The sequence below is a fragment of the Phascolarctos cinereus genome, unplaced genomic scaffold (assembly GCF_003287225.1).
Source record: "Phascolarctos cinereus isolate Bilbo 61053 unplaced genomic scaffold, phaCin_HiC Scaffold_3;HRSCAF=262, whole genome shotgun sequence".
NCBI lineage: Eukaryota > Metazoa > Chordata > Mammalia > Diprotodontia > Phascolarctidae > Phascolarctos > Phascolarctos cinereus.
The window spans coordinates 228,774,480-228,801,472 of NW_027555736.1; the positions used below are offsets into that span (position 1 = coordinate 228,774,480).

General features: G+C 37.6%; 1 protein-coding gene across 6 annotated transcripts in view; it reads right to left on the bottom strand.

The window, feature by feature from the left end:
- The window catches only part of LOC110208346 (prostaglandin reductase 2-like), a 51,813-nt gene that overhangs the window by 8,385 nt on the left and 16,435 nt on the right, over positions 1-26,993 (bottom strand). For 5 of the 6 annotated variants that reach the window (XM_078151479.1, XM_020986321.2, XM_020986319.2 and 2 more), the window contains 6 exons: positions 19,749-19,867; positions 9,101-9,292; positions 6,882-7,052; positions 5,489-5,698; positions 1,080-1,201; positions 181-268 (listed from right to left, as the gene is read on the bottom strand). In XM_078151479.1, the coding sequence (XP_078007605.1) occupies positions 181-268; positions 1,080-1,201; positions 5,489-5,698; positions 6,882-7,052; positions 9,101-9,292; positions 19,749-19,867 (902 nt within the window). The remainder of the gene's footprint in view (positions 1-180; positions 269-1,079; positions 1,202-5,488; positions 5,699-6,881; positions 7,053-9,100; positions 9,293-19,748; positions 19,868-26,993) is intronic. The other variant, XM_020986323.2, reaches the window with a different exon arrangement.

Genomic DNA, 26,993 nt, shown 5'->3' on the forward strand with positions numbered 1-26,993 from the left:
TGATTTTTATTTAAATTAACTGTAGTGAGCAACTGGACACTTATCCCAGCTATATAATTTGAACTAACTATACCCAGGATAACAATCTGATTTTTCAAACTATACAGAAATTCAGGCTCACTACATTTGAGGAATAAGATAAAAGGAATAAATTAATAAGGACATAGCATCAAGTCCTACCTTTAATTTTCCTTCTTTAAACCACTGACTCAGTTGTAGAATTCCAGACTCAAATTTGTCCTTGTGTTCAAGCACCCCAAACGGTTCCCTATTGCAAAATAAAAGAGAGACATCTAAAACAGGAGAAAAGCAAGATCAGATACTTTCACAAGCCTCTGAAATCTTTTCATGGAACAAATATCATGGCTTAATCATGTTCAGTTCAGTCAGATGTGGTTTAGACAAATGTTATGAAAATAAAAGATAACAGGAAGTCAATGTCAAAATAATCATGAGTTAACAGAACCTGTTTACCTGGCTTCAAGTGGTTTTTAAATGCATAGCACTACTCTGCTGGGTTTGTACTCCAAGGAATAAGATGCCCCTCCCAGGATAACCTCATTACATCTAATCTCATAAACCATGATGCTAAATCAAGCCCTGATTGCCCTGACCTCCCTCATTCTACTCTCCTCTTTGATTGGAGGGCTGGCAGGTGAAGTACCAAAGCCTTCCCAATGCCTTCCTTTACAAAGGGCAGAAGGTAGGCTCTCAGCTCCTTTGTCCACATTGCATCTGCTTCTCTGCCTAGTCTCAACTCCAGGGAACACGATGCTCCCCAGTATTCCCCAATGCACTTCCCCTCACACCTTTCCTGCTCTTTTTGTATGTTGTCTCCCCCCATTAGATCATAAGCTCCTTGAAGGCAAGAACTGTCTTTATTAACAGTATTCCTAGCCCTTAGCAAAATGGCTGGCACATATTAGGCACTTCATAAAACCTTTATTGGATTGGATTGGGATGGGGGAACAGCTCTGGGCAAAAAAGCATATCTCTGTGTGTATATATTTACATATATACATACAGCATATTGCATATATGATTTTAATATGGTAGTAAATGAAGAAAAGAAAGAATACCTTGTGATGTTTTTTGTTTTCAGAATTGACTCTATTTCAGGAAGCAATGGGGGAAGATGAGGCATATTATTATTGTACTGAGAGATCTGGCCACACAGGATAATATGGCTGTTCTGATTCATCTGTTCAGAGAAAAATGATTAATATCTCCCCCAAGAAATAGATGTTTCTCTGTAGTTACTAAATATGAAGCTGCTTTATGAAAAGAATGAATGTTTTCATGGAATAAGTGTCAATATCAATTGGGAAATGGCTAAACAAGCTATGATATATGATTGTAATGTGATATTATTGTGCTACAAGAAATGATAAGCAGGATGATTTCAGACAAACTTGGAAAGACTTACACAAAGTGATGGAAAGTACAGTGAACAAAACCAGAAGAACATTGTACACAGTAACAATACTGTTCGATGAAGAACTGTGAATGAGTTAGCTATTCTCAGCAATTCAATGATCCAAGACAATCCCAAAGGACTAATGATAAAGCATGAAGATCTGCCTCCAGAGAAAGAACTGATATTGTTTGAATACAGACTGAAGCATGCTATTTCTCTCTTTCTTTCATTTTTTCCTTTTATTTGACTCTTCTTGTACAAATAACTAATATGGAAATATTTTACATGATTGCACATGTATAAACTATATCTGCTTGCCATCTCAGGGATGGGGGAGGAGGGGAGAGGAGGAGGAAGGGAGGAAGAGAGAATTCGGAACTCAAAACTTTAAATAAAAATGTTTTTAAAATTAAAAAAAGACTTATTAAAATAATAATAAGTGTCAATGAAAGCATCCTTGGAAGGTACAAGAAAAGAAATACCCTGACTATTCCATTAATAGTAACTTAGAGGGGCAGCTAGGTGGCACAGTGGATAGAGCACCTGCCCTGAAGTCAGGAGGACCTGGGTTCAAATCCGGCCTCAGACCAAACACTTCACACTTACTAGCTGTATCACCCTGGGCAAGTCACTTAACCACAATTGCCTAAAAGAACCCAAAACACAATACTAACTTAGAGATTTTTGGGGAGAGAGAGTGGACTCTTATCTATGGCATGTATTTATGAACATCGAATGGTAAGCAAATGGATATATAGAGGGAAGGTGAAACTTGCTACTCAGGAAAAAAAATGTAATACTAAGGATTCTGTAATTTTAAGGAAACAGAAGCTCATTTTCAAAATTTCACTTCACTTCAAATTAGGCTAAACTATCTAGTAAAGTGATATGTAACAACTGACAGTGAAATACTAAAACTCTATAAAACATAAAATGTTCATCCACTTGTAGTCATTTCAGTTTATTCTCTTAGCTTCCCAACTGGACATGTTGGGAGTAGTAAGTAGAAACTGGATGATGGTGAGACAGGAAGAGTCCTTTGATTCTAGCAAAGACAATTCTGTTTCTTTCTGAGAAACCTTGAGCGCACCCCAAGATCAGCCATCATTTGATTGCACCTAGCTCATGTATGCCTTTCTTTCCTAATGGCATGATTACATGTAATTATTTTTTCTTCCTAATATATTTTCCATATTCTTTATGACAACCATAAAAGACATCAAAAGCTTACTACTTATGAAGAAATAACATTAATTCATTTACTTGGAAGAATTAATGAGAAAAGGATTAGATTATCTCATTTGACAGAATGCCTTGCTTGAGGGCAAGGACTGTTGCACTTTTGGCACTATATCCCCCATTCTGCATGATGCCTGGAACACAGTAGGTGCACAGTAAATGCCTGTTGATTAGCAAAAAGCTAAATGTTCAACACTATCTAGAAAACATCTAACTCCATATCTTTTCACCCTTCTATTCCGTCCTCGCGAATTCTTGATCTATATAATTAACAAAGTTCTCTGATTCTTAGGTCTGCTTCTCTCATGCTACCTCCATCTTCTGGCACTCATTAAGACCTGATTACTCAATGACACTTCATCACTTGCATTCGTTCTAGGATGGGTTGCACCTTCTCTCAAACTCCCCAACTCACTGGTCCCAGGAGGAGAGGTGGAATACTTCTTGGTCCTCTTTAATGCTTTCAGACTCTCCCTCTGCCATCACTCAGCAAACTGTCCTCATTTAAGAGTCACTATCCATATTTATCACTCAGATTGAGGTGTCTATTGTCTACCAAGCCCAAGGATATTCCTCCTCTTGTCTCAATGCATGCAGTGCCTTGGCTCCTTTTCCATCCAAGTTCATGCTTTATATTAAGGAATTCAACATGAATATCATGATATTTCCAGAAATACCCTAACCTCCCATTCCTTTAATCTATTTAACTCCCATGAGCCATTTCTTCACTCCACCTCAGCTATACAAAGCTGAGAGAGATGCCCTTCATCTCACAATTGCCCCAAAATATTCCACTTCCATGATGAGTAGCTGACATTTCTCTATTTTATTCTAATCTCTTATAGTTCTATCTGTCTTTGTGCTGTCAAGACCCTCACCCTAAGACTGCTCTTTTTGCTGCTCTCTTTGTTTTCCAGAGCCAAGTCCTGAGCTTGGCATAACAATAATCCTTTGCACTCACCCTCTGGATGAACTCAGCTGCAGCTAAATCACAGAACTGGCTTAAACCAGCTCCAAGTGGTCCCTGAGCTCAGAGAAGCATCTAAAGCAACCATGTTCTGGTCATGAAGCCCTGCCAAGAATAGATCTTTGGTCACTAGGCAAACTCACCTCTTTGTCACTATTGCGCTTCACTCCTGTGGTCACCCCTCAGTGCTTTGTTCTCTGTCTGGGCACAGCTATGTGTAAAAGGGCTGAGCCTTGCTGCTTTGGTCTTAGAGGGGACCCTGGCACACGTGTCTGGTTTTCCTCCTCTAGTGGAATAAAGAAGGCTCTTTGTCTATAAACTCGGGGAGCTCTTTGCTTTCATCTTCTTTTGCTTTTCAGATTGGATAGTTGGTATACATCATTTCCTATAACCTCTGTGGTTCTTTGGTTACAGTTAACAGTTGGTGTATAATCTCTGTGAGCTCTTTCATATTTCCGGAGTTTAAGAGTTGGTGCATAATCTCTCTGGCTCTTTGGTCATTTATTTTCAGAGTGTGACAATGCTTTACTCTTCTTAAACCTATTCTCCATGTTCATCATGACCTCCAAATTCCTGCAATCCCCAGGACTATCCCAGGCCTTTAGCCTTGCTCTAATTACACTCTGCTCCCTTTCACTCATCCCATATCCAGTCTGTTGCAGATCTCGTCATTTCTACTCTTTTGAAATTTCTTTCTTTCACACTGCCACCACCCTAGTTCAGGCCAGTAACACCTGTTGACTGGACTATTGTAGTAGCTTCCCTTCCTCAAGTGTCTCTCCCCTCCACTCCAACCTCCACAAAGCTGCCAAAGTGATTTTCCTGAAGTACCTCTCTGACAACATCACACCTAAACTCAATACACTTCAGTGGCTCCCTCTCACCTCCAAGATCAAATAAAACTGCTCTGTTTTTCACTTCATGATCTTCACACACTGGCCCCTTCCTGCCTTTCCGGTCTTCTTCCAGGTAACTCTCCTCTACACACTCAGTGGTCCAGGCACACTGGCCCACTAGTGCTGCCTCACACGCAATGCTCCATTTCCCCTCTCCATGACTTTGTATTGTTGCTGTTCAGCCGTTTTCATTCTGGTCCAACTCCTTGTGACCGCATTTGGGGTTTTCTGGGTAAAGATACTGGAGTGGTTTGCCATTTCCTTCTCTAGCTCACTTTACAGATGAGGAACTTTTTAATTTTACATTTTATAGTTGAGGCAAACAGAGTGACTTGTCCAGGGTCACATAGCTAATAAGTGTCTGAGGCCCAATTTGAACTCGGGAGAGATGAAGACTCTTCCTGGTTCTAGGCCTGGCCACTGTGCCACCTACCTGTCTTTGCACTGGCTGCCCCCAAATGACTAAAATGCAGTCTCTTCTCACCACCATCTCTTGGAACTCCCATTTTCCTTGAAAACTCAGCTCAAGTACAAGATTCACTATCTTGATTTCAGCAGCTACTAATGCCCTCCCTCTCCGAAAGCATCTTCTATTTACTTTTTATATATTTGTAAGTGTATGTAATGTCTCCTCTCTTGGGAGGGCAACATCTGTTTTGCTTTTTTCTTTGGATCCGTAGTGGCAGACACTCAGCAGGTAGTTAGTCAGAGCTTGCTGACTAACTGTTCTTATCGTAGCTCTGCAAGAGACACAAACGAGATGCTGAGCATGACTGCCTTGAAGAAGGCAGTAATAAACCATCAGACTGCTCTATCAGAGCAAGCATAGAACTTGGTGGAACTGGTTTTGGATGGTGAGCAACAAAGTGTGTGTGTGTGTGTGTGTGTGTGTGTGTGTGTGTGTGTGTGTGTGTGTAAAACAACAGAAATAAGAATCATTCAAATTTATAGCAGGAAGTGATCAATCACCTGGCGTATAACAGTATCGCTGATGTCACCACCAACATTGTCAAAGTAAACGTCCACTCCAGATGGGCACACCTTGCGGAGTTCTTCTGCCACATTCCCTTTCTTATAATTAATTGCAGCATCAAAGCCCAGTTCTGAGACCAAGATGGAGCACTTCTCATCTGTTCCACAAATTCCCACCACTCTGGAACAGCCTTCCAAACGGCCAATCTATAAAAATAACAGTTTGGATATTAAATAGTTTTATATTTGTATAACAGTACCTAGAATGGTGGAAAAGCTGTAAGCAACTGCAAGTGTGTACTGGCATTTACTACAGTTCAGGTGGGGTCACAATTTTTAAACTTTTCACCAAAGGTTACTGAAAGACTTAGAGAGATACAATGATACAGGATACAATGTGATGTTTAAAACAAATCATAAACATGTAAGTAGAACAGAGAGTGACTTTGAGTTTACAAGTAGATATCTTAGATATAGTTTCATAAAAGGAAACATCAGACCATTAACATATATCACAATGCTATAATGTGAACCTAAATTTCTGAGCCTGAGAGATTCCAAAAAAGTATTCAGAAAAAACTGCACTCTGTAAGTTCTCATTATGAATATGTTTATTACATTTAATCTGTATAAAACATATATATATATATATATATAGACATGCTACGAAAATGTTTAAAAGCTTACTCTAAAGGCCAGTCATTGGTTCTGAAAAAAATACAGCAGGTAAAACAACCAGGGAGCAGGTAGGTCCACAGAAATAATGCTAAAGAACCTATCAATAACCCAACTGATGTTCAAAAGTTATGGCCAAGGGGGAGTAAACGGGAACTCAGATTGTCACCAGCTATTTGATTTATACCAAATTATACTGTAACAATTTCACAATGTTGTAGTGTTTTTGGTTATAATGTATTAAGATGTTCTTCTAAAATGACATTACTTAGAGTAACATTAAACTGAGTATATCTGTACTAAATTCTATATTTTTGTGCCCAATGATTTATCATTTATTTGGAAATTTTAAAAACCAGAGAACTTATGGTTTTAGCAGATTTACTCATTAGAATATGAAATCTCAGAGAGGTGGTTTTTTCTGATTGTTTCCATCATAGCATTCGCTCATTTAAACCTAATTCTGTTTTATCTAAATTTCTCATAAATGGAGAACTACACCCCAAATAAACTGCCAAATCGCAGCATGTTTATTTGTAAGAACAGCAGTAACATGGTTGACTAGTTCAACACAACCCGTCTCTCAGAACTATTTAGGCAAAACATTACCTGTGCTTCTCAGTCTTATACTTCTGCCTGTCTAGTTTTACATTGTGACTTCAGTTACAGATGTGTCTTTTTAAAAATCAAGTAAGTAATCATGAGCAGAGTTTACCTGGCCAGCCAATGATCCACAAGCACCTGCAGCTCCACTGACAACCATTGTCTGGTTGGATCCAACACTTATATGACCTTTTTCTTTAATTCCAAGCAAAGAAGTCAATCCCATTATACCAATAGCACCAAGAAAGTAAGAAAGGTGTCCATCTGCAAGTTGTGGGTCTACCTAAAATAAAATATGCACATATTTTAATATCACACTATCGATTTCTATTAGAGTTTAAACAGGAAACATTGGTAGAAATTAACCCTGTATAATTTCTGTTATGTTAAAGTATCTATACTCTAAGGGAACTAAAGTATAAGGCTGGACCAAAAGCGGTATGGCAAAGCATGCCTGTCACAATTGGCTGTGTGACTGTGGGCAAGTCACATAACTTCTCAGTGACCACCAATAACTCTCATACTCAGCTGCCAAACAGTTGCCAATTGGCATTGGAAGAGGCAGTTTTCTTCATTGAAATACTAATACATGCTATCCAAAAAAACGGCAGCATTAGAATACAGAATCTCTGATCAAAGCCTCAAGCCAAAGTTCAACCTTCAAAATGTCAAACGTTGTGACTATGGGAAAATAGGGACACTGACATGCTATTGGCAGAATAAATGATAATAGCCATTTTGCAAATACTTGGGAACAATCCCCAAAGGGTTATTAAACTGTATATTCCCTTTAACTTAGCTATATCACTACTGGTGGTATAGAAATCAAAGAAAAAGGAAAAGGTCTTATACGTAAAAAAATATTTATAGTAGCACTTTTTGTAGTGGCAGAGAAATGGAATCTATAGGGGTGCCCATCATTTGAATGGATGAACCAATTACAACATATTAATATAATGGAATATTATTGTGCTATAAGAAATAATGAAAGAAAGAATTTCACAGAAATTTGGGACTACTTGAACTTATGCAGAGGGACATGGGCAGAACCGGGATAATATTTAAAGTATAACAATATTGAAAAAAAAAGGTTTTGGAGTACTTAAAAATTCTAATCAATGCAATAACCAATCATAATTCCAGAGGACCAAAGATGAAAAGACGTGGAAAAGAAGGGAAACTATGATAATTCTTTCATCAACAAAAAAATGCCATGAATATTAGAAGTCATGGTCTCTGCTTCAGGTGCTCAAGATTTTTTTTTATTTGTTTATTTATCTGCTTTTCTACAGAGCTCTTCCACTAATTAGCTATGTGATCTTGGGAAAGTTACCCAGTTTTTCTTTGTTTCAGTTTCCTGATCTGTAGAATGAAGGGCTATTACTGTATAACCTCCAAGGTTTCTTCCAACTAAGATCTGATTTGTAAATCTATCGCCATAATGAAATAATAATAATTCCCCACATTGGTATCATAACACTTGGAAAGCAATTTCCTTATAACCCTGTAAGGCAGGTAATGGAGATTGTTAATGGCTTTCAACAGTGTCGGCATTTGGCCAAACTGTAAAGTATGATTTCAGGACTTCAATTGTTCTTTCTGCACTCTACTGCCCCTTAAACACCTTTTCTTCCTCCAAGTATTCATTGTCCTCTGCTGCCTTCCAGCTGCTTAGCTCTCAGCTGTAATAGAATTTCAGTCAGCAGCAAGCCAAGTTGTTGACCATTTTTCCTGTATTCTCCTTTCAAAACTTATCTGTCTTCTAAATTAGTCCTTTAGAAATCACCAACTTCTCTTAGGAAAAATTCCGGTTGAGATGTGCCACACTAGTGCTTGCAGGTAGTAGTAACAACACATACATCTATTTTAACAGGTAGCTTTAACTAATGAGGAAAGTTTCAAGTCATAAGGCAGACCAAGTTGTGAGTTGGAAGTTAGGAGGAAACAAGAATTTCTCACTAAACCTTCAAATCATACAAATCATAAAGCCCCTAGTTGTTACTATGAAGTCACAGAAGTCCCTTCACTCAGTTTTAAGCATAATTGTTTCACCTGTGACTTAGACAGTAAATGAAAGTCATTAACCAGACTTTCAATGAAAATACAGTTGAGTTTTATATAACTTATTCTTTAGAAAAATTTTCAGGTAATAAAAAGGAAGGAAGACCATATAACCAATTAATTGTTGGTTCAGATTTTGATACATTTAATGAGTCAGTAGGCAGAAGAAACTGGATGATTTTATTACTTTTTTGATATTAAGCAGAATCAAATGCCAAGGAAAAAATGAATTAAGAATTATAGGAAATACATATGTTTATTAGAGATTACCTTTTCAAGGGTGTTTCCCTCTAAAATAGCCTTAGTCTGCCAGGGCCAATTAAGACAAGTCGCAAAATCACCTTTAGCCCAATTTGTATGTTGACTCTCTTCTATAATTCCAACACCTCCACCATCAAGCACTTCAGACAGCTGCCAAGGCTTCATAAAGTCAATACCAGTGTAATCATTCATTCTAATACGCTGAAAACCAAAAACATTGATTGGGAGAATTCTGAAAATACGTCACTATGTGTCCTTAACCAGAAACCATTAAAAAGGGATATACTGAATGGTGTTGAGAAAAAAATGAAATAGTGTTAGGTATAAAGTATTCCTCTGAGACAAAAAACCAAAATTTCTATTTCACCTTTCTTTTCTCTCCTCCCAGGTATTGGTTATTTAAAGAATATCTCTCTTAAACAGATACTGGAAAATGCCTGTTTAAAGGATACAGACGATTTTCAATATCCTTGTCAAAAACGTAATGAAACCAGAAAGTATTATTATTTCACAAATTCTTCCAATCCCCCCAAACCTGCAAAAACAAATTATTGTTTTCATAGCTGTCCTTCTTCCCAATGCCCTATTATGCAACCTTTTACCTCTAGCAGGAACTGTTTTCAATTCAGAACCCATTGCTAGTGCCACAGTTAGAAAGGGCTATGTTAAAGCAGATTAGCTATGGCCATTTCCCAATAATTCATTCTTATTAAACAGAAACTCATCAATGTTAACAATGAAAACCACAATTAAATGGTTGCTTCAAGAGTCCCTAGAAGGAGGCACAATTATACCCTCATCACTTCTACCAACAAATGGAACAATTCCTAAAGAAGTTAAATACTATTAGGGAAAACAATGTTATAGACTTTTTTTAAATTTGTGATTGAAAAAAAACTATAAAGGATACAGGCAAAAAAACCCACAAGCTACCAGGCTTCTTTCTTGCTTCTCTGAAATGTGACAAGCCATAATACATAAATATGAAACACTTGGTTCCTGTCAAACAGTCACGGAAAAAAAATGTCATTGACAATGGCTCAAAGCTGCATGATTTATTCTACCAGGCAATTACACAAAAATCAATGAAGATCTTTCATTTTAGCAACATTACACATAAAGCTTATGAAACATACCTAAATAGGAATTACTTAAGCTGATCATAATGACCTCTGAGAAACAGTTTTCATAACATCATACAAGTTATGAGGTGGCTAACCATTGAAAATACATAAAACCTTTAATTATGAAAGTACTAGAGACCACCTGGACAGAAAGAGACAGATGAGGAGCTTGGGAAATATTATAAGCCTGGCATAGGGGCATGATATATTCGTGATGGGGGACTTCAATTATCAAGCAAAGAAGCTAAGAATACCTTTCTACCTTCATAACAATTTCATCCTTCAAAAGGTGGAGGAATCAAGAAGGAGAATTTCTATTCTGATCCTGACTACCAGGAAAAACTGGATGCTGAGGTAGCAATGATGGGACCCCAGGTAGAAGTGACCACTTCCTATGAGAGTTTGTGACAGAGGAGAGGAAATCTGGACAGTATGTATTATGTACCCTAAATTGGAAAGTCAGATTTGAAAGAGTTCAGAGGAAACAAAGTAAGATCCCATGGAGTAAAATGCTTCAGAGTATGTTAGCTCAGGACAGCAAGGAGATATTCAAGAATGAAATTCTCATAACCCAAACAGAAATGATTCTAAAATGTGATTTGTCTGAAAAAATTCAATTCAATAAAAATTTATTAAGCGCGTACGATGTGCCAGGCACTGTGATAAAAGCACTAGCTATACAAAAAGAGGCAAAAGACAGTACCTGTCCTCAAGGACCTTACAATGTAAAGAGCATGATATATGCACAGGGACTCACCAACAAACTGAAGTTTTAAAAAGAAATGTTCAGTACATGGGAACAAAGGCAACTGCCTTATGGAGGATGATGGCACAGCCTTGTAAAAACCATGTTAGACCAACAACAAAACCAAACAAAACCAACAGAAATTCCATTTAAAATAACTATGGGCTCAGATTCTTAGAATCTAGCCACTTGCTCACTAATGTTCAGACTCCTTAAGAGTCTGACCAATATGATGGAATGACGGATGTTCTAATAAACCTTGTCTTTGGCTAACAAATACAATAAAATAAAATAACTATGAATGCCAGAAAAAAACTTGTGAGTCTACCTGCCACAGGAACTACATAAACACAATTACAAAACACTTCACACAGATCAGGACATTTAAATAACTAGAGAAATATTAATTGCTCATGAGTAACCTCAATCAATTTAAAAAGGACAATACTACCTAAATTAACTCATTTATTCAGTGCCATAAGACTCAAACTACTAAAGAATTACTTTATAAGGCTGACAAAATCATAACAAAATTCATCTAGGGAACAAAAGGTTAAGGATATCAAGGGAATCAATAAAAAAAATGGAAGGAAGTAAGACTAGTAGTATCAAATCTCAAACCATGCTACAAAGCCATAATTATCAAAACTATTTGGTACTTGGTAAGGAATAGATAGGTTGATCAGTGGAACACATTATGTATACAACACAGAGAAAGAAATCAGCATAGTAACCTAGTGCCTGATAAATCCCAAGTGCCAGCTAGTAGAGCAAGAGCTCAATATCTGACAAAAATTACTGTGAAACCTGGAAAGTAGTCTGGCAGAAACGAGGCACAGGCCAACCTCTCACATTGTATATAATATGATAAGCTCAAAATGGGCACATGATTCAGACATCAAGGGTGATATCATAAGCAAATTAGTGGCACATGGAAAAAATTACCTGGCAGATCTATGGAGAGGGGAAGAATTCATTCCAAACAAGAGACAGAGGTTTACAGGAAGTAAAATGGATAATTTTGATGATATTAAATTGAAATTTTTTTACACAAACAAAACCAATGCAGCTAAAATTAGAAGAAAAACAAGGAACTAGGAAAGAAATACTTGCATATTTGCTCTGATAAAGGGCTCATTTCTAAAATATATAGGGAACTGAGTGAAATTCATGAGCATAAGAGTCATTTCTCAAATGATAAAAAGTCAAAGGAAATGAATAGGCAACTTTTAGAAGAAGAAATCAAAGCTACCAACAGCCATATTAAAAATGCTCTGAAATACTAACAATTTGGAACTGTGCCCCCAAATATTAAATTGAATATACCCTTTGACCCAGTGTTACTGCTACTAGCTCTATACCCCAAAGAAATAAAAGAGAGGACACATATGCACAAAACTAATTATAGCAGTTCTTTTTTGTGGTGGTGAAGAATATGAATTCACCAGTTGGTGAGTGGCTGAACAAATGACAGTACATGAATGTGATGGAATACCGTTCTCTTGTAAGAAATGATGAAGGGGATGGTTTCACCAAAACCTGAGAAGACTTATGTGAACTGATGCAAAGTGAGGTGAGCAGAACCAGAAGAACAATGTACACAGTAACAGCAATATTGTAAGGATAATCAAGTGTGAAACTTAGTAACTCTGATCAACATAATGACCAATTACAATTCCAAAGGACTCATGTTATCAACCTTTAGAAAGAGAGCTGACAGACTCAGAGGACACAATGAAACATTTTATTCTGTTTTTCTTTTTCTCACTTTTCCCCTCCTTGGAACATACCTAATGCAGAAAACTGTTTTGCATGTCAATATGTATTTGTAATGGGTTTATTTTTCTTGCCTTCTCAGTGGGGGTGGGGAGAGAATTTGGAACTCAAAATAAAAGAAAAATGAATTCAAACATTTTAGAAATAGTTAAGCTTGCACTTTCAAAAGAAAATAAAACTTTTAGGAATACTAAAACTTAGAATTTGAGGCTGGCAAGGAAATCTCAGGACAACAAAGTGTCTCTCTCTTTTTAACCCTACCTTGAGAGAAAAAGGAGAAATGAAGACGAGATAATAACTTTGCTTGGGGTGGATGAGATAACTGATGATAGAGAGAAGACAGAAGTGCTCAAATCTTATTTTATTGCTTCATTTCTCTCTGCAGAGGAGAATGATCTCTATACTAAAAAGGACAGAACAAAACTGACTAACACAGAGTTGATACCCAAAATATATAAGGAGAGTCTGAGTGAGCACTTAGCTATCTTAGATGAAGTTCAGTCACTTGCCCCAGATAATCTGAAAGTACTGGCAGATGTGAATGTTGAGCCTCTATCAATGATATCTGAAAGACCTTTATGGAAAATAGGAGAGGTGTCACAAGATTGGAGAGGGACAAAAGTCTGGATTAAAAAAAAAAGACAACAGAGGCTGCAAACTATGTAGGTCAGTTGGTGGGATTTTGATTCCCAGGAAAGTTATTGAAAATATAATTAAAGAGATGACTGACAAACATTTAGAAAAGATGATTCAATAATCATCACGTGTTATTATTACCTTTGTGACAAATTCGTCATTGGTGCCTTGCACACAGCAGGTGCTGGATGATTATTTATTGAATTGGAAAAAGAAACAGAGATCTAAAAATAAGTAGCTAGTGCTGTTTGTCCTCCATTCTCAAAGAGGACCAATGACATCGTCAGGGTGATGTTCTTGGTGAAGCCATACTATCTCTCTGTAATCACTGACTCTTGTCTTGCCACTGGACTTCAATGACTCTGGAAGAGAGAATGAAGCTGCCAACTTGGCTCAGCTCTACCACACTTAAATCCAGTTCACAAGCAAGTCAAGTACTAGCATACTCACCTCATTTGTTTTTTTCTGTCAGGATTACTAACATAGTAGAGAACTGGAATGCTATGGATATAATTTACCTATATTTCAGGAGACCTTTCAATAAATGTTTAGCTAGGTGGTACAGTGGATACAGTATCAGGCCTGGAGTTAGGAAGACCTGAGTTCAAATGGGCCTCAGACAGTTTCTAGCTATGTGACCCTGAGCAAGTCACTTAACCGCTGACTTATTTTCTTATCTGGCTTCCTGTAAGATTCAGCTCAAGAGCCACCTCCATGAGACCATACTCGGTCCCCACAAAGTAAATACACATCTTAGGTATGCTAAGAACAAAAGCAAACTGCGTTAGACGGTCAATGCACCATTCTTTGAAAATCAGTCTATCCAGTCAAGATACTCCAGTACCCTAATGCACTGGGCTAAGCACTGGGGATACAAAGAACAGGAGAAAACCCAGTTGTGCTGGTATAGGGTTCATAGGCTCATGGGGAGATGAGATGAAAACAAAACTGAACAAGCATGGGATAGATTTGAGATGATTAATGGAGGGAAGGCAGTAGCAGTAAGGGGGATCAGGAAAGGCTTCCTGCAGAGGATTGGAAGGAAGCCAGGGACACGAGGAGGTGGAGATGGGAGGGAGAGCTTTCCAGGCATGGAGAACAGACAGTGAAAATGCCTGGAGTCAGGAGATGGAATGTATTGTTTGAGGAGCAGCCAGGAGACCAATGTCACTGGATGGTAGATTCCATGGCAGGGGGAGTAAGAAATGTAGCAAAGTTGGGAAAGGCTTTGGCTGCCAAACAGAGGGTTTTATTTTTGGTCTTGGAGCTGATCAAGAGCCACTGGAATTGACCAAATAAGGAGTCAGACCTGGGTGCTAGGAACATTGATTTGATGGCTGAGTGAGCAATGGACTGGAGTGAGGAGAGGCTTTCAACTACTGCAATAGTCTGAACATGAGGTGATGAAGCCTTGTACTAGGGCTGTGGCTGTGTACATGGGGAAAAGGCGAGAGGTTGTGGATTCAGAAATGACAAGATGTGACAACTGACTGGATATGTGAGGTAAAGGAGAGCAAGGCGTGTACAATGACACTTAGGTTGTAAACCTAAGTGAATGGAAGGATGGTTGTGTCCTCAATGGTAACAGAAATGTTTGAAAAGGAGACATTTGGCAGAAAGATAATGTAATGAGACAAACTTTTCTATGCTTGTTCAACTTGTTGACTGCCCCACCCAAAGTAACAAGGAAAGAGGTAGGCTTTCACTCTCCTGGTTCTGGTCTCAGAAAGTAGAGCTTACCCTCCAAGGGGTGTCTGCCAAATGGTGGCTATGCAGTGAAGAGGGATTTTCCCAGAGGCACTTTCACTGCCATTGCTATGGATACTTGGATCCCAGCTAGGTTATCACTCCTTCCCCCTCCAGGTCTGAGGTGGGGAGCTTAGGAGCTTGCACAGCAGAAGGATGGAAAGGAACAAAGGAGTGGTAAGGCATAGGAACTGGTACAGTTGTGCTGGAAACAAGCCTTTTGATTGGCTATTATGGGCAGGGTGAGAAGTGATTCATCTTCCTACCCTCTGACCGACTGATCACAAACCCCTTGGCATAATGCCAGTAATACCTTACTTTGGAGACTGGAAGCTCTAAGAGACCTGTGGTCTTCTCAATATTACATACTCTAAGGGTGAAAAGTACAGCCCATTGATGCCTCTCTACCCTATGTGATTCTTGTCCTATGGTGAACTTACAGGAGGTCCACCCATGATTCTAGGGGCATGCACTATCTGGACATCATGATGATACCACTACAAGTTACTTTTGGGAATGAACTCTTTTTTCCTTTTTCCTTGTATTCTTGGTGCTTAGCTCAATGCCTGGTACTTATGAAGAACTTAATGAATGCTTGAATGAATGAGGGAATTATACAGGCTGGCTAACCATTATCCATTGCACACATTTTCCTCCTTTATAAAATGTTTTGTTGATATCATCTGTTTATACATCAACTTCATTTCCAAATATACGGCTCCATACTTCCTCACACAGAAACATGTCTCATAGCAAAGAATAAGGGGGGGAAAGCATCACAACAAACCCCAATGAACACATCAGCCCAGTTTGACAGTTTATGAAATATTCTATAACTATAGTCCCTCTACTTCTACAAGTAAGAGACGGAGGTATATTTTCTCATCTCTTCTTCAGGGACAAACTCAGTCATTATAATCATGTAGTATTCCTATGTACTTTTTTATTCTTTCCATTTATATTTTGTGTGTGTGTGTGTGTGTGTGTGTGTATGTGTGTGTATGCATATAGATATATATTTGTTTCAATTTATTTCACTTTGCATCAATTCACATATCTTCCCTTGGTTTCCTCAACTCTTCCCCCCCAACCAATTCTTTATCTTAGTAGTTTCTTATGGCACATTAGTATTCAATTACATTTTTGTATCTTGCAACTTTGTTGAAATGATTAATTAATTCAATTCATAAAGGCTGATTATTTAGGGCTTTCTAAATTAATCACACAATCTACAAAATGCCATAAAATTACTTCCTTCTTTGGATGATTTTCAGTGTTAGTTTTGCAGAGACTGCAGCATTCCATGATTGAAATGCAGAACACCACCACTAGAAGAATACTGATGCCCTTGGAAATGTTTTGCATGATTTCACATGTATAATGAATATTGTATTGCTTTCTCTCTCAGTAGGGGGAGGGAGTAAGAGAATTGGGGACTCAAAATTTAAAAAGGATAGAATGTAAAAAATAAATAGTAAATTAAATTTAAAAAATATTAACCTTAGTCTCCTAGAAAAGGTCTGAATCACTAAAAAGAAAAGAACAAGAAAACAACAAAAAACTTCTGTGGTTTCTCAAAGGGAATATAGCATGCTATCCCCTGTTCAATATGAGGGTCAATTAATTTGCACAGACTGATGGACAATCTCTAGGCTGTACATCCAGCTGCATATTATAATCTGGCCAGTAGGCCAAAATTTTTAGAATACTTGTGGATTGTTTTTAAGAGGCTCTCTAGTTAGAGTCTTTTCCAGGAAGATTAGAGGTAAAGCACAGATGTCTATTCTCAAGACATTTTATATAGGTCTAGAAATACTAGCTATACAGGAATAAGAAAAAAAAATTAAGGGAACAATCATAAGCAAAGAGGAAACAAAACTGTGACTTTTTGCTTATGACATAAGATTTATTGAGAGAAACTACACAGGCAACAATCAACAATTTCAGGAAACAAAAGAGTATAAAATAAATCCACAAAAATCATCAGCTTTCCTGTATATTACCAAACAAGGGGGAGAGAGAAATTTTTTAAAAATAACTATCAAATGCATCAAAATGAGAGTCCAGCTATCAAGACATACTTTACAGTAATAAAGATAGGCACACAAGACCTAGATTCACAAAATTATATAATATTAACTAATTACAGGAGTAAGAAAAGAGAGAACTTTCACCACTATGAGAAAACAGTTGTTGACCAAAGGATAGAGATTATCACAGAAGAGAAACTAAACAATTTTAATTACATAAAATCAAAGGGATTTTTGCACAAAATAAATGCATTTAGAATTAGAAGAAAAACAATTAAGAAAACAAAAAAAATCTTCACAGCAAATTTCTTTGATAAAGGTCTGAGATCCAAGATCTATCCAAAATCTATGTAAGAACCAAACCTATTCCCTAATGGATAAAAGGTCAATGGAGATGAACATGCAGTGCTCCAAAGAAGCAGATTATCAAGAATTATGTGGAAAAAATGCTTCAAATCAATAACAATAAAAGAAATGCAAATGAAAATGCAAATAAAAATTAGCAATGACAAGAGACGAAAATTACAATTATAGGAAGGGTTAAGGCAGGAAAGGCACACTAATGAACCACTAGAAGTGGTGTGAAGTGGTCTAACCATTCTTGAAAGTGATGTGGAATTATATTCAACTATATTACTGAACTGTGTTTCTTCTTTGACCCAGTGATACCCCTATTAGGCTTATACTCCAAAAAGATCAAAGAAAAAGGAAAAGGACCAACATGCACAAAAATATTTATAGTAGCATATAGTAGCTGAACAAATTATGGGATATGAATGCAATGACCTCCCTGGCTTCCTTTAAGTCCCAAACAAAATTCTGCCTCCTACAGGAAGCCTTCCCCAAACCCTCTAAATTCCAGGGCCTTCTTTCTATTAATTATATCCTACTTCTCCTGAATATAGCTTGCTTTGTATATATTTGTTGGCATGTGGTTTCCCTCATTAGATTGTAAGCTCAAAAAAAAAAAGATTGTAAGCTCCTTGAGGGCAGGGACTATCTTTCACCTCTTTTTGTATCCCCAGTGCTTAGCACATGTTGTTGTTGACCAGTTTTAGTTGTGTTCAACTCTTTGTGACCCACTTGGGATTTTGTTGGCAAAGATACTGCAGTGGTTTGCCATTTCTGTCTCCAGTTCATTTTACAGATGAGGAAACTGAGGAAAAGAGGTTAAGCGACTTGCCCAGTGTCACAGAGCTGATAAGTATCTCAGTCTGAATTTGAACTCGTCTTCCTGAATCCAGGCCTGGCACTCTATTCACTGTGCCACCTACCTGTCTGTGGCACATATGCCTGGCACATGGTAGGCACTTGATAAATATTGCTTTTTTTTTTCAGGCAATTGGGGTGAAGTGACTTGCCCAGGATCACACAGCTAGAAAGTGTCAAGCCTTTGGTCTGACACTGGATTTGAACTCAGCTCTATCTACTGCACCACCTAGCTGCCCCTAAATATTTCTTCATTGATTATTTTGTCATAAGAAATGAGCAACGAGATAGACTTAAAGAACCCTGCGAGGACTTGTATGAAGTGAAACAGAACTAAATGAGCACAACCAGGAGATCTAAGTAAACAATGACTACAGCATTGTAAGGAAAAACAACTGTGAAACATTAAATAACTAAAACCAATGCAAACAACACTGATAAAGACCTGGCAGACATGTGATGATCGACAGGTGCAGAATGAGACATGTATTTACCAAAAGAGCCAGTGCATGGCTTTGTTTTGAGTAACCATATTTACTTGTTAGAAGGAAGGACTTTTGTTTTGGTAGGAGAAGGGTCAGTACTCATAGCCATACTTAAAAAAGAAAGAAAGGAAAGTAAGAAACAACTGTCAGCAAATTATTTTGTAAAATAAAAAGAAGAAAGAAGAAAGGGACATAGAAAAACAGGACAATATTAGAACTACCATGTTTAGTTTGAATGAGAAAAAACCTACTAAAAAAACTATACGGATTAGAGATTTCATAAGGAATCTTCATTTTCTATTCTTTCTATAGAAAATGTTAATTTATGTTGATGTTTGTCAAGTTCATAATAAAAATAAAGTATTTGTAAAGAGAGGCTGTGCAATGTTGAGGGCTAAATGAATTCACTACAATGTCAGCCACAAATAGGAAGATTTAGGGAACTTCACTTTCTCTAAGGAATCCCATTCTGACTTGAACTCTGTGCTGAAGCTCCCCTATATCAAAGCTGAATGCTTTAGGTGAGTGAGTATATATCTCACCTAAAATTAAAGGGCACAGGATTGCAAGAAAAGGTTATCCCTTATATATTCCAAGGAATCTCATAATTATGCTATATACACAGAGATATCTTGTAGAGGAAAGCCTGTATGGCAGCATTGTGTTTGACTAAATGAAATGCTTTTTTTCATAATGAACAAACAAGAAACACAGCTGAATTGTATATTCTCTCCGCCTTTTACTCAATCCTGTGACGGCTGAGATAGGCTTTGTGCGTGTAACAGCCTAATTGTTCCCTTCTAATACCCTTTTCAATAATATTCTATATTCACATGTAGCTTATTCTCATAAAATTTATTATTACTATTATTATTGTTATTTTAATCACAGCACCTTGCTACTTACCATATAAGGATCCACAGAGAGATAAAGAGTTCTGGCTTTTACTTGTCCCACATTTAATTTATCTGGTAAATCAGCCTCTTCTGTACGGAAATTCTCTGCCACTGGTGTGCCATGTGTTCCTAAAATAATTGTTGGGTAAAGAAAGAGGCAATAAAAATGTTTTTGAATAATCATTCTCTTAACTATTATTTTCTAAAATAATTCCCTTTAGCAATCATTCCCTTATTCACTTGAAATGTCCATTTCCCATCAGCAGTTCTGCTCAGCTTCCACTCCATACAACATCATGCTTCCTCCAGGATAAGCTGATCAACTGATATCTCACCACCATGCAGACTGACCCAGGTTGTGATAATCAACACCTTCTCAACTCCCTCAGTGGCCTCTCCCCTCTGATGACAGGGCTGCAGGATAAAGCAATACGCTCCTCCCAAAGCCTTCCTTTATAGAGAGCTCAGAACTTTGCAGGTAACTCCATTTTCCACCAGCAGATCTGCATGGTTTCCAATCCACAGAACATCATGATGCCCCCATGCTGGGTATGCCCTGGTGCTGCACTGCTACTCTCCCCTTTCCCCTCCATATAATTCCTCTCCTCCCCATTAGATTGTAAGCAGTCCCTGAGAACACAGTCTTTTTTTAAAATCTATATCCCCAGTGTTTTAGAAGGCATTTCATAAATGCCTATTGAATTGAACTGAGTAATGCCTGCATTTCTCGACAATTTTAAATGACCTACTTAGACAAAATTATTTTCCAATTGCTGCTGATTTTCTCAAAAATATTCCTTTGAAACTACAGATTTTACAATTGGTATTACCCACAAATCTTGTGATAAATTTTTAAAGTTGTATTGATTCTTATTGTATTTACCTCAAAGTCATTTCTTGGAATCCCCACCCCTAACTCTACCATGTGACAAAAACAGTTAAGCAAAAACGTGAGATATAGAGATTGCATCTGACAACTTATATAACATTAGGCCCTAGAACTCACCTACCTCTTTAATGTGAGGAGGGTACTACGTTTCATGATCCGTTTTCTGGAATCCTTACTGGTTTTCCAATTACTCACCTTCCAACTTCCTTTTAAATTTTCATCTATATCATTGTGTTCCTACTTTATAGTATTCTTTTAATGCTGCATGTTTTGCTCTGCATCAGTTCACATTGCCCATGAAATGAACATTTCCCTGTTTCTCTGAATTCCCCTTTATCAGTTTTCTTGGTAATACTGTGCAAATGTTCAGTGAAAAGATGAAGAAACCAGGTATTGAGAGCTCCTTATCTTCACTCTACAACTTATAAACTTGCTTGCTTGCTTGGGGCACTGAAAGGTTAAGTGTCTTGCCCAGAGATACACTCATCATTTCTTGTAGGAAAGGTTTTAGGGGGTTAGGCTTCCACAGCAGAATAAGGAATTCCAAGATCTTGTGGATAGCCTCTCAACCAATCAGAAAGTGTACTAAACATTCTGTAAACAACTAGTTCCTTTGAACAGCCCTGGAGGCTAAACCTGTTGCAACCATCCTGGTAAAGGACTGGGCCTGGACAGGGCAAACAATTTTCTCCATAGTGCTTGCTTAACAAGCTTATTAAAGATTGACTGACACACCCACGGACAGAGATAGCCGCCATTTTTTATCATGGGAGGCATGACGACACATGACAAGGAGGAACACAACATGGGTTGTCCAGGAAGAGTGTAACTCAGATGAACTAGACCAATGCTAGCCCTGGTGGGTGGCGTATGGATCTTACTATTTAAAAGTTGATTGTAGCACTGAACCAGCACCCACATGCTACTAATGTGCACTGTGCCGCTTCTCTCTAGGGAGAAGCCCAATGTAGGCTTTCCTTCACTCACTCTTGTAGTAGATTTGTGTTTCAGATTTTTCTAACATTTCTTAATGCACAATAACAGTCTATTATATTCAGATGCCATTCTCCAATTCATGGGCACCCACTTTGTTTCTAATCTTGGAAATCCACAGAGTGATGCAATTAGCGTTTTGGCACATACTAGACTTTTGTTTCTATAGGATTATACAAGATATATGCCCAAAGGTAGGATGAATGAGGCAAAGGATATGGACAATATAGACACTTTTCTTGCTTAATTAAAAGTTGTTTTGCAGAATAGCTGAGCCAATTCAAAGATCTAAAAACAGTATATTAGTGTGCCTATCTTGCAAAGACCCTACAAAAATAAACTTTCCAATTTTGGGGTCACTTTTCCCAATTCAATCAAATGAGATATGTGTAAAGTGCTTAGCACAGTGCCAAGCACCCTACAAATGCTTATCCCTTCCCTCCCCCAATATGCATAGTGTGAAATTCAATCTCAGAGTTGCTTTCATTTGAATTTCTCTGATTACTAATTATATGATAAAGCAAATAATAATAGCTACATTTATATTGTCATTTGCAAAAAGCTATTTATGCAGTATATCTCATTTTGTCCTCCCAACAACCTTGAGAGGAAGGTGTTATTATTATCATCCCCATTTTAAAGAAGAGGAAATTGAGACTTTGAGAGGTTAAGTGACTCCCCCAAGGACACACAGCTAATAAACATTCAATGCACAATGAAAATGAGGTCATTCAGACTCCACCACCTAGGTTCCTTCTATGCTTATTTGGCAGCATGTTTTCCAAGGATCTACTACTTATACCTTGAATTCTTCTTTGAAAACTGTTAATCTTTGACTACTGATCTAGGGAAGAACAGTTCTTTGGTATTATATATTTGTGTCATTTTTCTTACATAACTCAGATATCAGACTTTTATCACTAAACCTTTCATTTTTAAACTACCTAACCACCAGTTATGAAAGTTAGGGAAGGATTTACAAAGTAAAAAAAAGGTTTTGTTTTAGTTCTCAAGATTTAAAAATTCAAGACTTAATCAACTCTTTCTGACTCTGTGGCCTGCCTTTCTCCATTCACTATGTCAGTGCTGTCTCTCACATTCAACTGTGTGTAGAAAAATTTCCCATCCTTATGTATAAGGATGATAATTGCATACTCATCCAAAATATGAGAATTTAAATCCTAAAAAAAATGAATTCTAAAAGCAGACAACAAAAACAAGAATGTGTGGTTAGGCAGCAGATGCTAAGAATCACAGGTTTTAGCACACATGTAATGATGAAAAGGTTTGGAAGAGCCACTCAGGACAGTACAATAGTGAGTCAATAACAGAAGTGTAGAGAGGAAATATCTAGCAACAGTGATCAGCTGGAATGGAGAATCCTTAGAGGGAATGGTCAAAGAGGGCTGGAATGATTTTAAGAAAATAATTCCTCAAGGATGTGCAGAAAATTACATAACTGTTGCTCTGTTTAATGAGGTAAAATATTAACTGAACTTTACCCTGACCACCAAAACAATGTTTTATCTCATTCTGGAATTTTATCTATTGTCACAATAATGCTACAACTCCCAAACTGCTTGGTTGAGAGAGATTTTCAGGGTCATAGGGTGGAAATGTTTCTTTCTAAGTAAAAATCCTAAATTAGGATAGTCTAAATTAATAAAAATTGTTTCTGGCAGGCTTGTGCCTAAAATAGAGAGTATAAAATTTATTCCTCCAAGTTGGTAAGATCTTCTAGGTAATCCTATTTATGGATGACATTTGTACTGATTACATCAATTCCTAGAACACAGCAGGTCTCCTATATGAGGTCCATAACCACAAAAGAGTTCACAGGTACAATCAAGTAAATGAAGGATGTCCCCTGTCGGGACGGATTTATTTTGTTTAGCTGTACTTTTTTTGTTACAAGTGAGGGAGGAAATGATCATTTTTTTTAAAGAATGTCCATGGTTAAGACTATGATAATTAGTAGAATGGACAACCTACATAGCTAGTCTATCAGTACATATATGTTGGACAGATACAGCAGATTGACAACAAATTGGGCCCAGAAATGAACAGAAGGGAGAGAGTAAATCAGATTTCAGTTGGAGGTTTTCCCCCAGTTTTTGTTATTCTGACCTTTACAAACATCAACGAAAATAAGCACTTCCATATATGCAAAAGGACAGACAGGACTGTACATGAAACTCAATCTCCATTAAGAACAGATTGCTCTTCTTTTTAAGTATATGTTAAATGAAGCATATTGCTTTCAAAGCTGTCCAACTTTTATGTTGATCTTTTTGGCCTTTCTCTGTCCTCTTGTATTCATTTCAAAAAACATGTTTTAATGATCCTCTTTTTTTTTTTAATGGCAATGCTACCCTTACCTCCTCCTCCCACTCAAATTAAGAAGAAAAAACTTTTGAGACAAACATGAATAGTCAAGGAAAACAAATTCCCACAACAGCTGTGTCCAAAAATATATGTCTAAGAGGGCAGCTAGCTGGGACAGTGGATAGAGTACCTCCCTGGAGTCAAAAGGACGTGATTTCAAATCCAGCCCTCAGACACATAAACACTCACTAGCTGTGTGACTCTGGGCAAGTTACTTAACCCTAACTACCTCATCCAAAAGAGGGAGAGAGAGAGAGAGAGTGAGTGAGTGTGTGTGTGTGTGTGTGTGTGTGTGTGTGTGTGTGTGTGATCTGCAGCTTGAATACATTCCCTCTCTGTCAGGAGCCAAGTAGCATGCTTTATCACCAGTCCTCTAGAATTATGGCTGGACACTGAATTGACCAAAGTTATTAAGTCTTTCAAAGTTGTTTGCCTTTACAATGTTGTCAGTGTATAAATTGTTCTAATTCTATTTATTTCACTTTCCATCAGTTCACACAAGTCTTCCGAGGTTTCCCTAAAACCGTTCTGCTGGACTACATTTGAAAAGAAATGGACACTGCTTTCTGTGCCCCTCAAACTTTTCTCTGAAATAAAGACTAATTTTCAAATCATCAACATTCCATGATTACTCAAAAGAGTATGGCCTAACTATATACACAGGAAGAATCTTATGGATGAAGAAAGCTAACTGCCCAGACAATTATATGCAGCTGGATGGAAAACCAATAATGAGGTCCACCCATAAAATGCCGGTCCTACTCAGTGGAAAGAGCAGTCAATATGGGGTAAGACCTGGGTTGAGCTTTGTTAAGTCACTTAATCTCTCTGGGCCTCAGATTCCTTACTGGTATGAGAAAGAAGGTGGACTCAGTGACCTCTAAGATCCCTTTCCCCCCTAAGACTATGAACTTATGATCTTATATCTTGGACAGATGCTGCAGGTGAACATGGGCTTGGCACAGTGGGTATAAGTAGGCTGCAGAAAATTACCTAATAAATGATGAAATTACATTTGTTTAAGTGTCATGCAAGATACCATCAGAGATGTGTGAACAGAAAATATAGGAAGAGCAAAGAATTAATTATCCATGTGCTATAATAGTGATGGCAAGAGACCTAGAACAAGGCCCTGCTCTGGGGGCAGGAGAACCCACGTCAATGGGATCACAGCCCTACTCAAGTCTTAAAAGGATATGTTATCATATTAATTTTCCCATAGATAGTACGATTAAAATAAATCACAAACATAAAATCATAGCATAGAATGACAAGCTCTTTCAAGTTAAAAAGGCCCCTAAAGATCATCTGGTTCCAAACTCTCTCATTTTATGGGAATGGAGGTCCACAAAGGCTAAATGATTTGCCCTCAGTTATACAAGGTGTTGTTGGCAGAGCCAGCACTGATACCTGAAACCTTCAGATTTCCAGTTAAATTGCTTTCTCTACTAGTGCTTTGACATGGACCTTCCGTTTTGAATTGTACTACATTTTCAATCTTTTGCCATAATATTCTATTGTTGCTGTTTGGTCATTTTCAGCTGTGTTTGACTCTTGGTGACCCCATTTGGGATTTTCTTGGTAAAGATACTGGAGTGGTTTGCCATTTCCTTCTCCAGTTTATTTTTACAGATGAGGAAACTGAGACAAACAGGGTTAATTGGGAGCAGCTAGGTGGATAGAGCACTGGCCCTGATGTCAGGAGGACCTGAGTTCAAATCCAGCCTCAGATCAAACACTTGACATTAGCTGTGTGACCCTGGGCAAGTCACTTAACCCCAACTGCCTATAAACAAAAAACAAATAAAGAAACAGGGTTAATTGACTTGCCCAGGTTCACACAGCTAGTAAGTATCTGAGACTGGATTTGAACTCAGGTCCTATACTCTATCCACTGCGCCACCTAGCTGCCCCATGATAGATATTTTTAAGAACAATTTGGAAGTGTACTTCAGAAAGAAAACAAAACAATTTGGAGAGGTGGTTTTTCGTTTTGTTTTTGTTTTGCTTTGCTTTTTTACTCATAAGCCCAACGGCAGGGAAGGTTAACTTGGTATGAGATATTTTGTCATCCTGATTTTCAGTGCTCCAGGTAAGCATAAGCAAACATATCAGTGTAAAGATGATTGCAGCTTAACTAACATGGACTTTGATACTTAATCAATTCATTGCAAACATGGGGATTTAAAAAAAAAAACCAGAAAATCTTTTGGAAATATGATTCATGAAAAAAGAACAAAAGTTCATAGACTATTTATCACTGTCCTTGGTGAGCACAAAACAAAAATGAAATCCATAAAATATTCTATCAAACAGAAAAAAATTGAGGACAAACATAGCAGTTGCTATAGAATCAACCGTGTGTATGCAACCAAATCATTGACTGGTTAGAGCAAAGGTTAAAGTAAACACCACATGTAGGATTGTAATAGAATACTACTGTGTGGTAAGAAATGATGAAGGAGCTGGCTTCAGGCAAACCTGGGAAGACAGGTTTGCTCTGATACAAAGTGAAGCAGAACATTGTACACAGTAACAACAATGATATAATAATGTACTGGGAAAGACATAGCTCCTCTGATCAATACAATGACCAACAATGCCAAAGGACTCTTGATGAAATACGCTGTCCGCCTCCAGAGAGAGAGCTGATGACCTGAGTACAAACTGAAACTTTGTTTCATTTTATTTGTCTTGCCTTTTTCCACCCTAACATGGCTCATGTGGAAATGTTTTGCAAGACTTCATATGTGTAATGGGTACCTTATTTCTCACTTTCTCAATAGGTGGGAGAGGGAGAGAATTTGGAACCAAAAATAAAAATAAAAAACAAAAAAGTACTAAATTAGAAGAAAGGCCAGAAGTGAAGGCGAATCACTACTATAATTGCAGCAACATGATTTTAAACAAGTTGTCAACTCCAAAATAAAACTGTCTACAATGACTGCTGTTTTCTTCAGAAATTTAATGGATGTAAAATAGTCACCA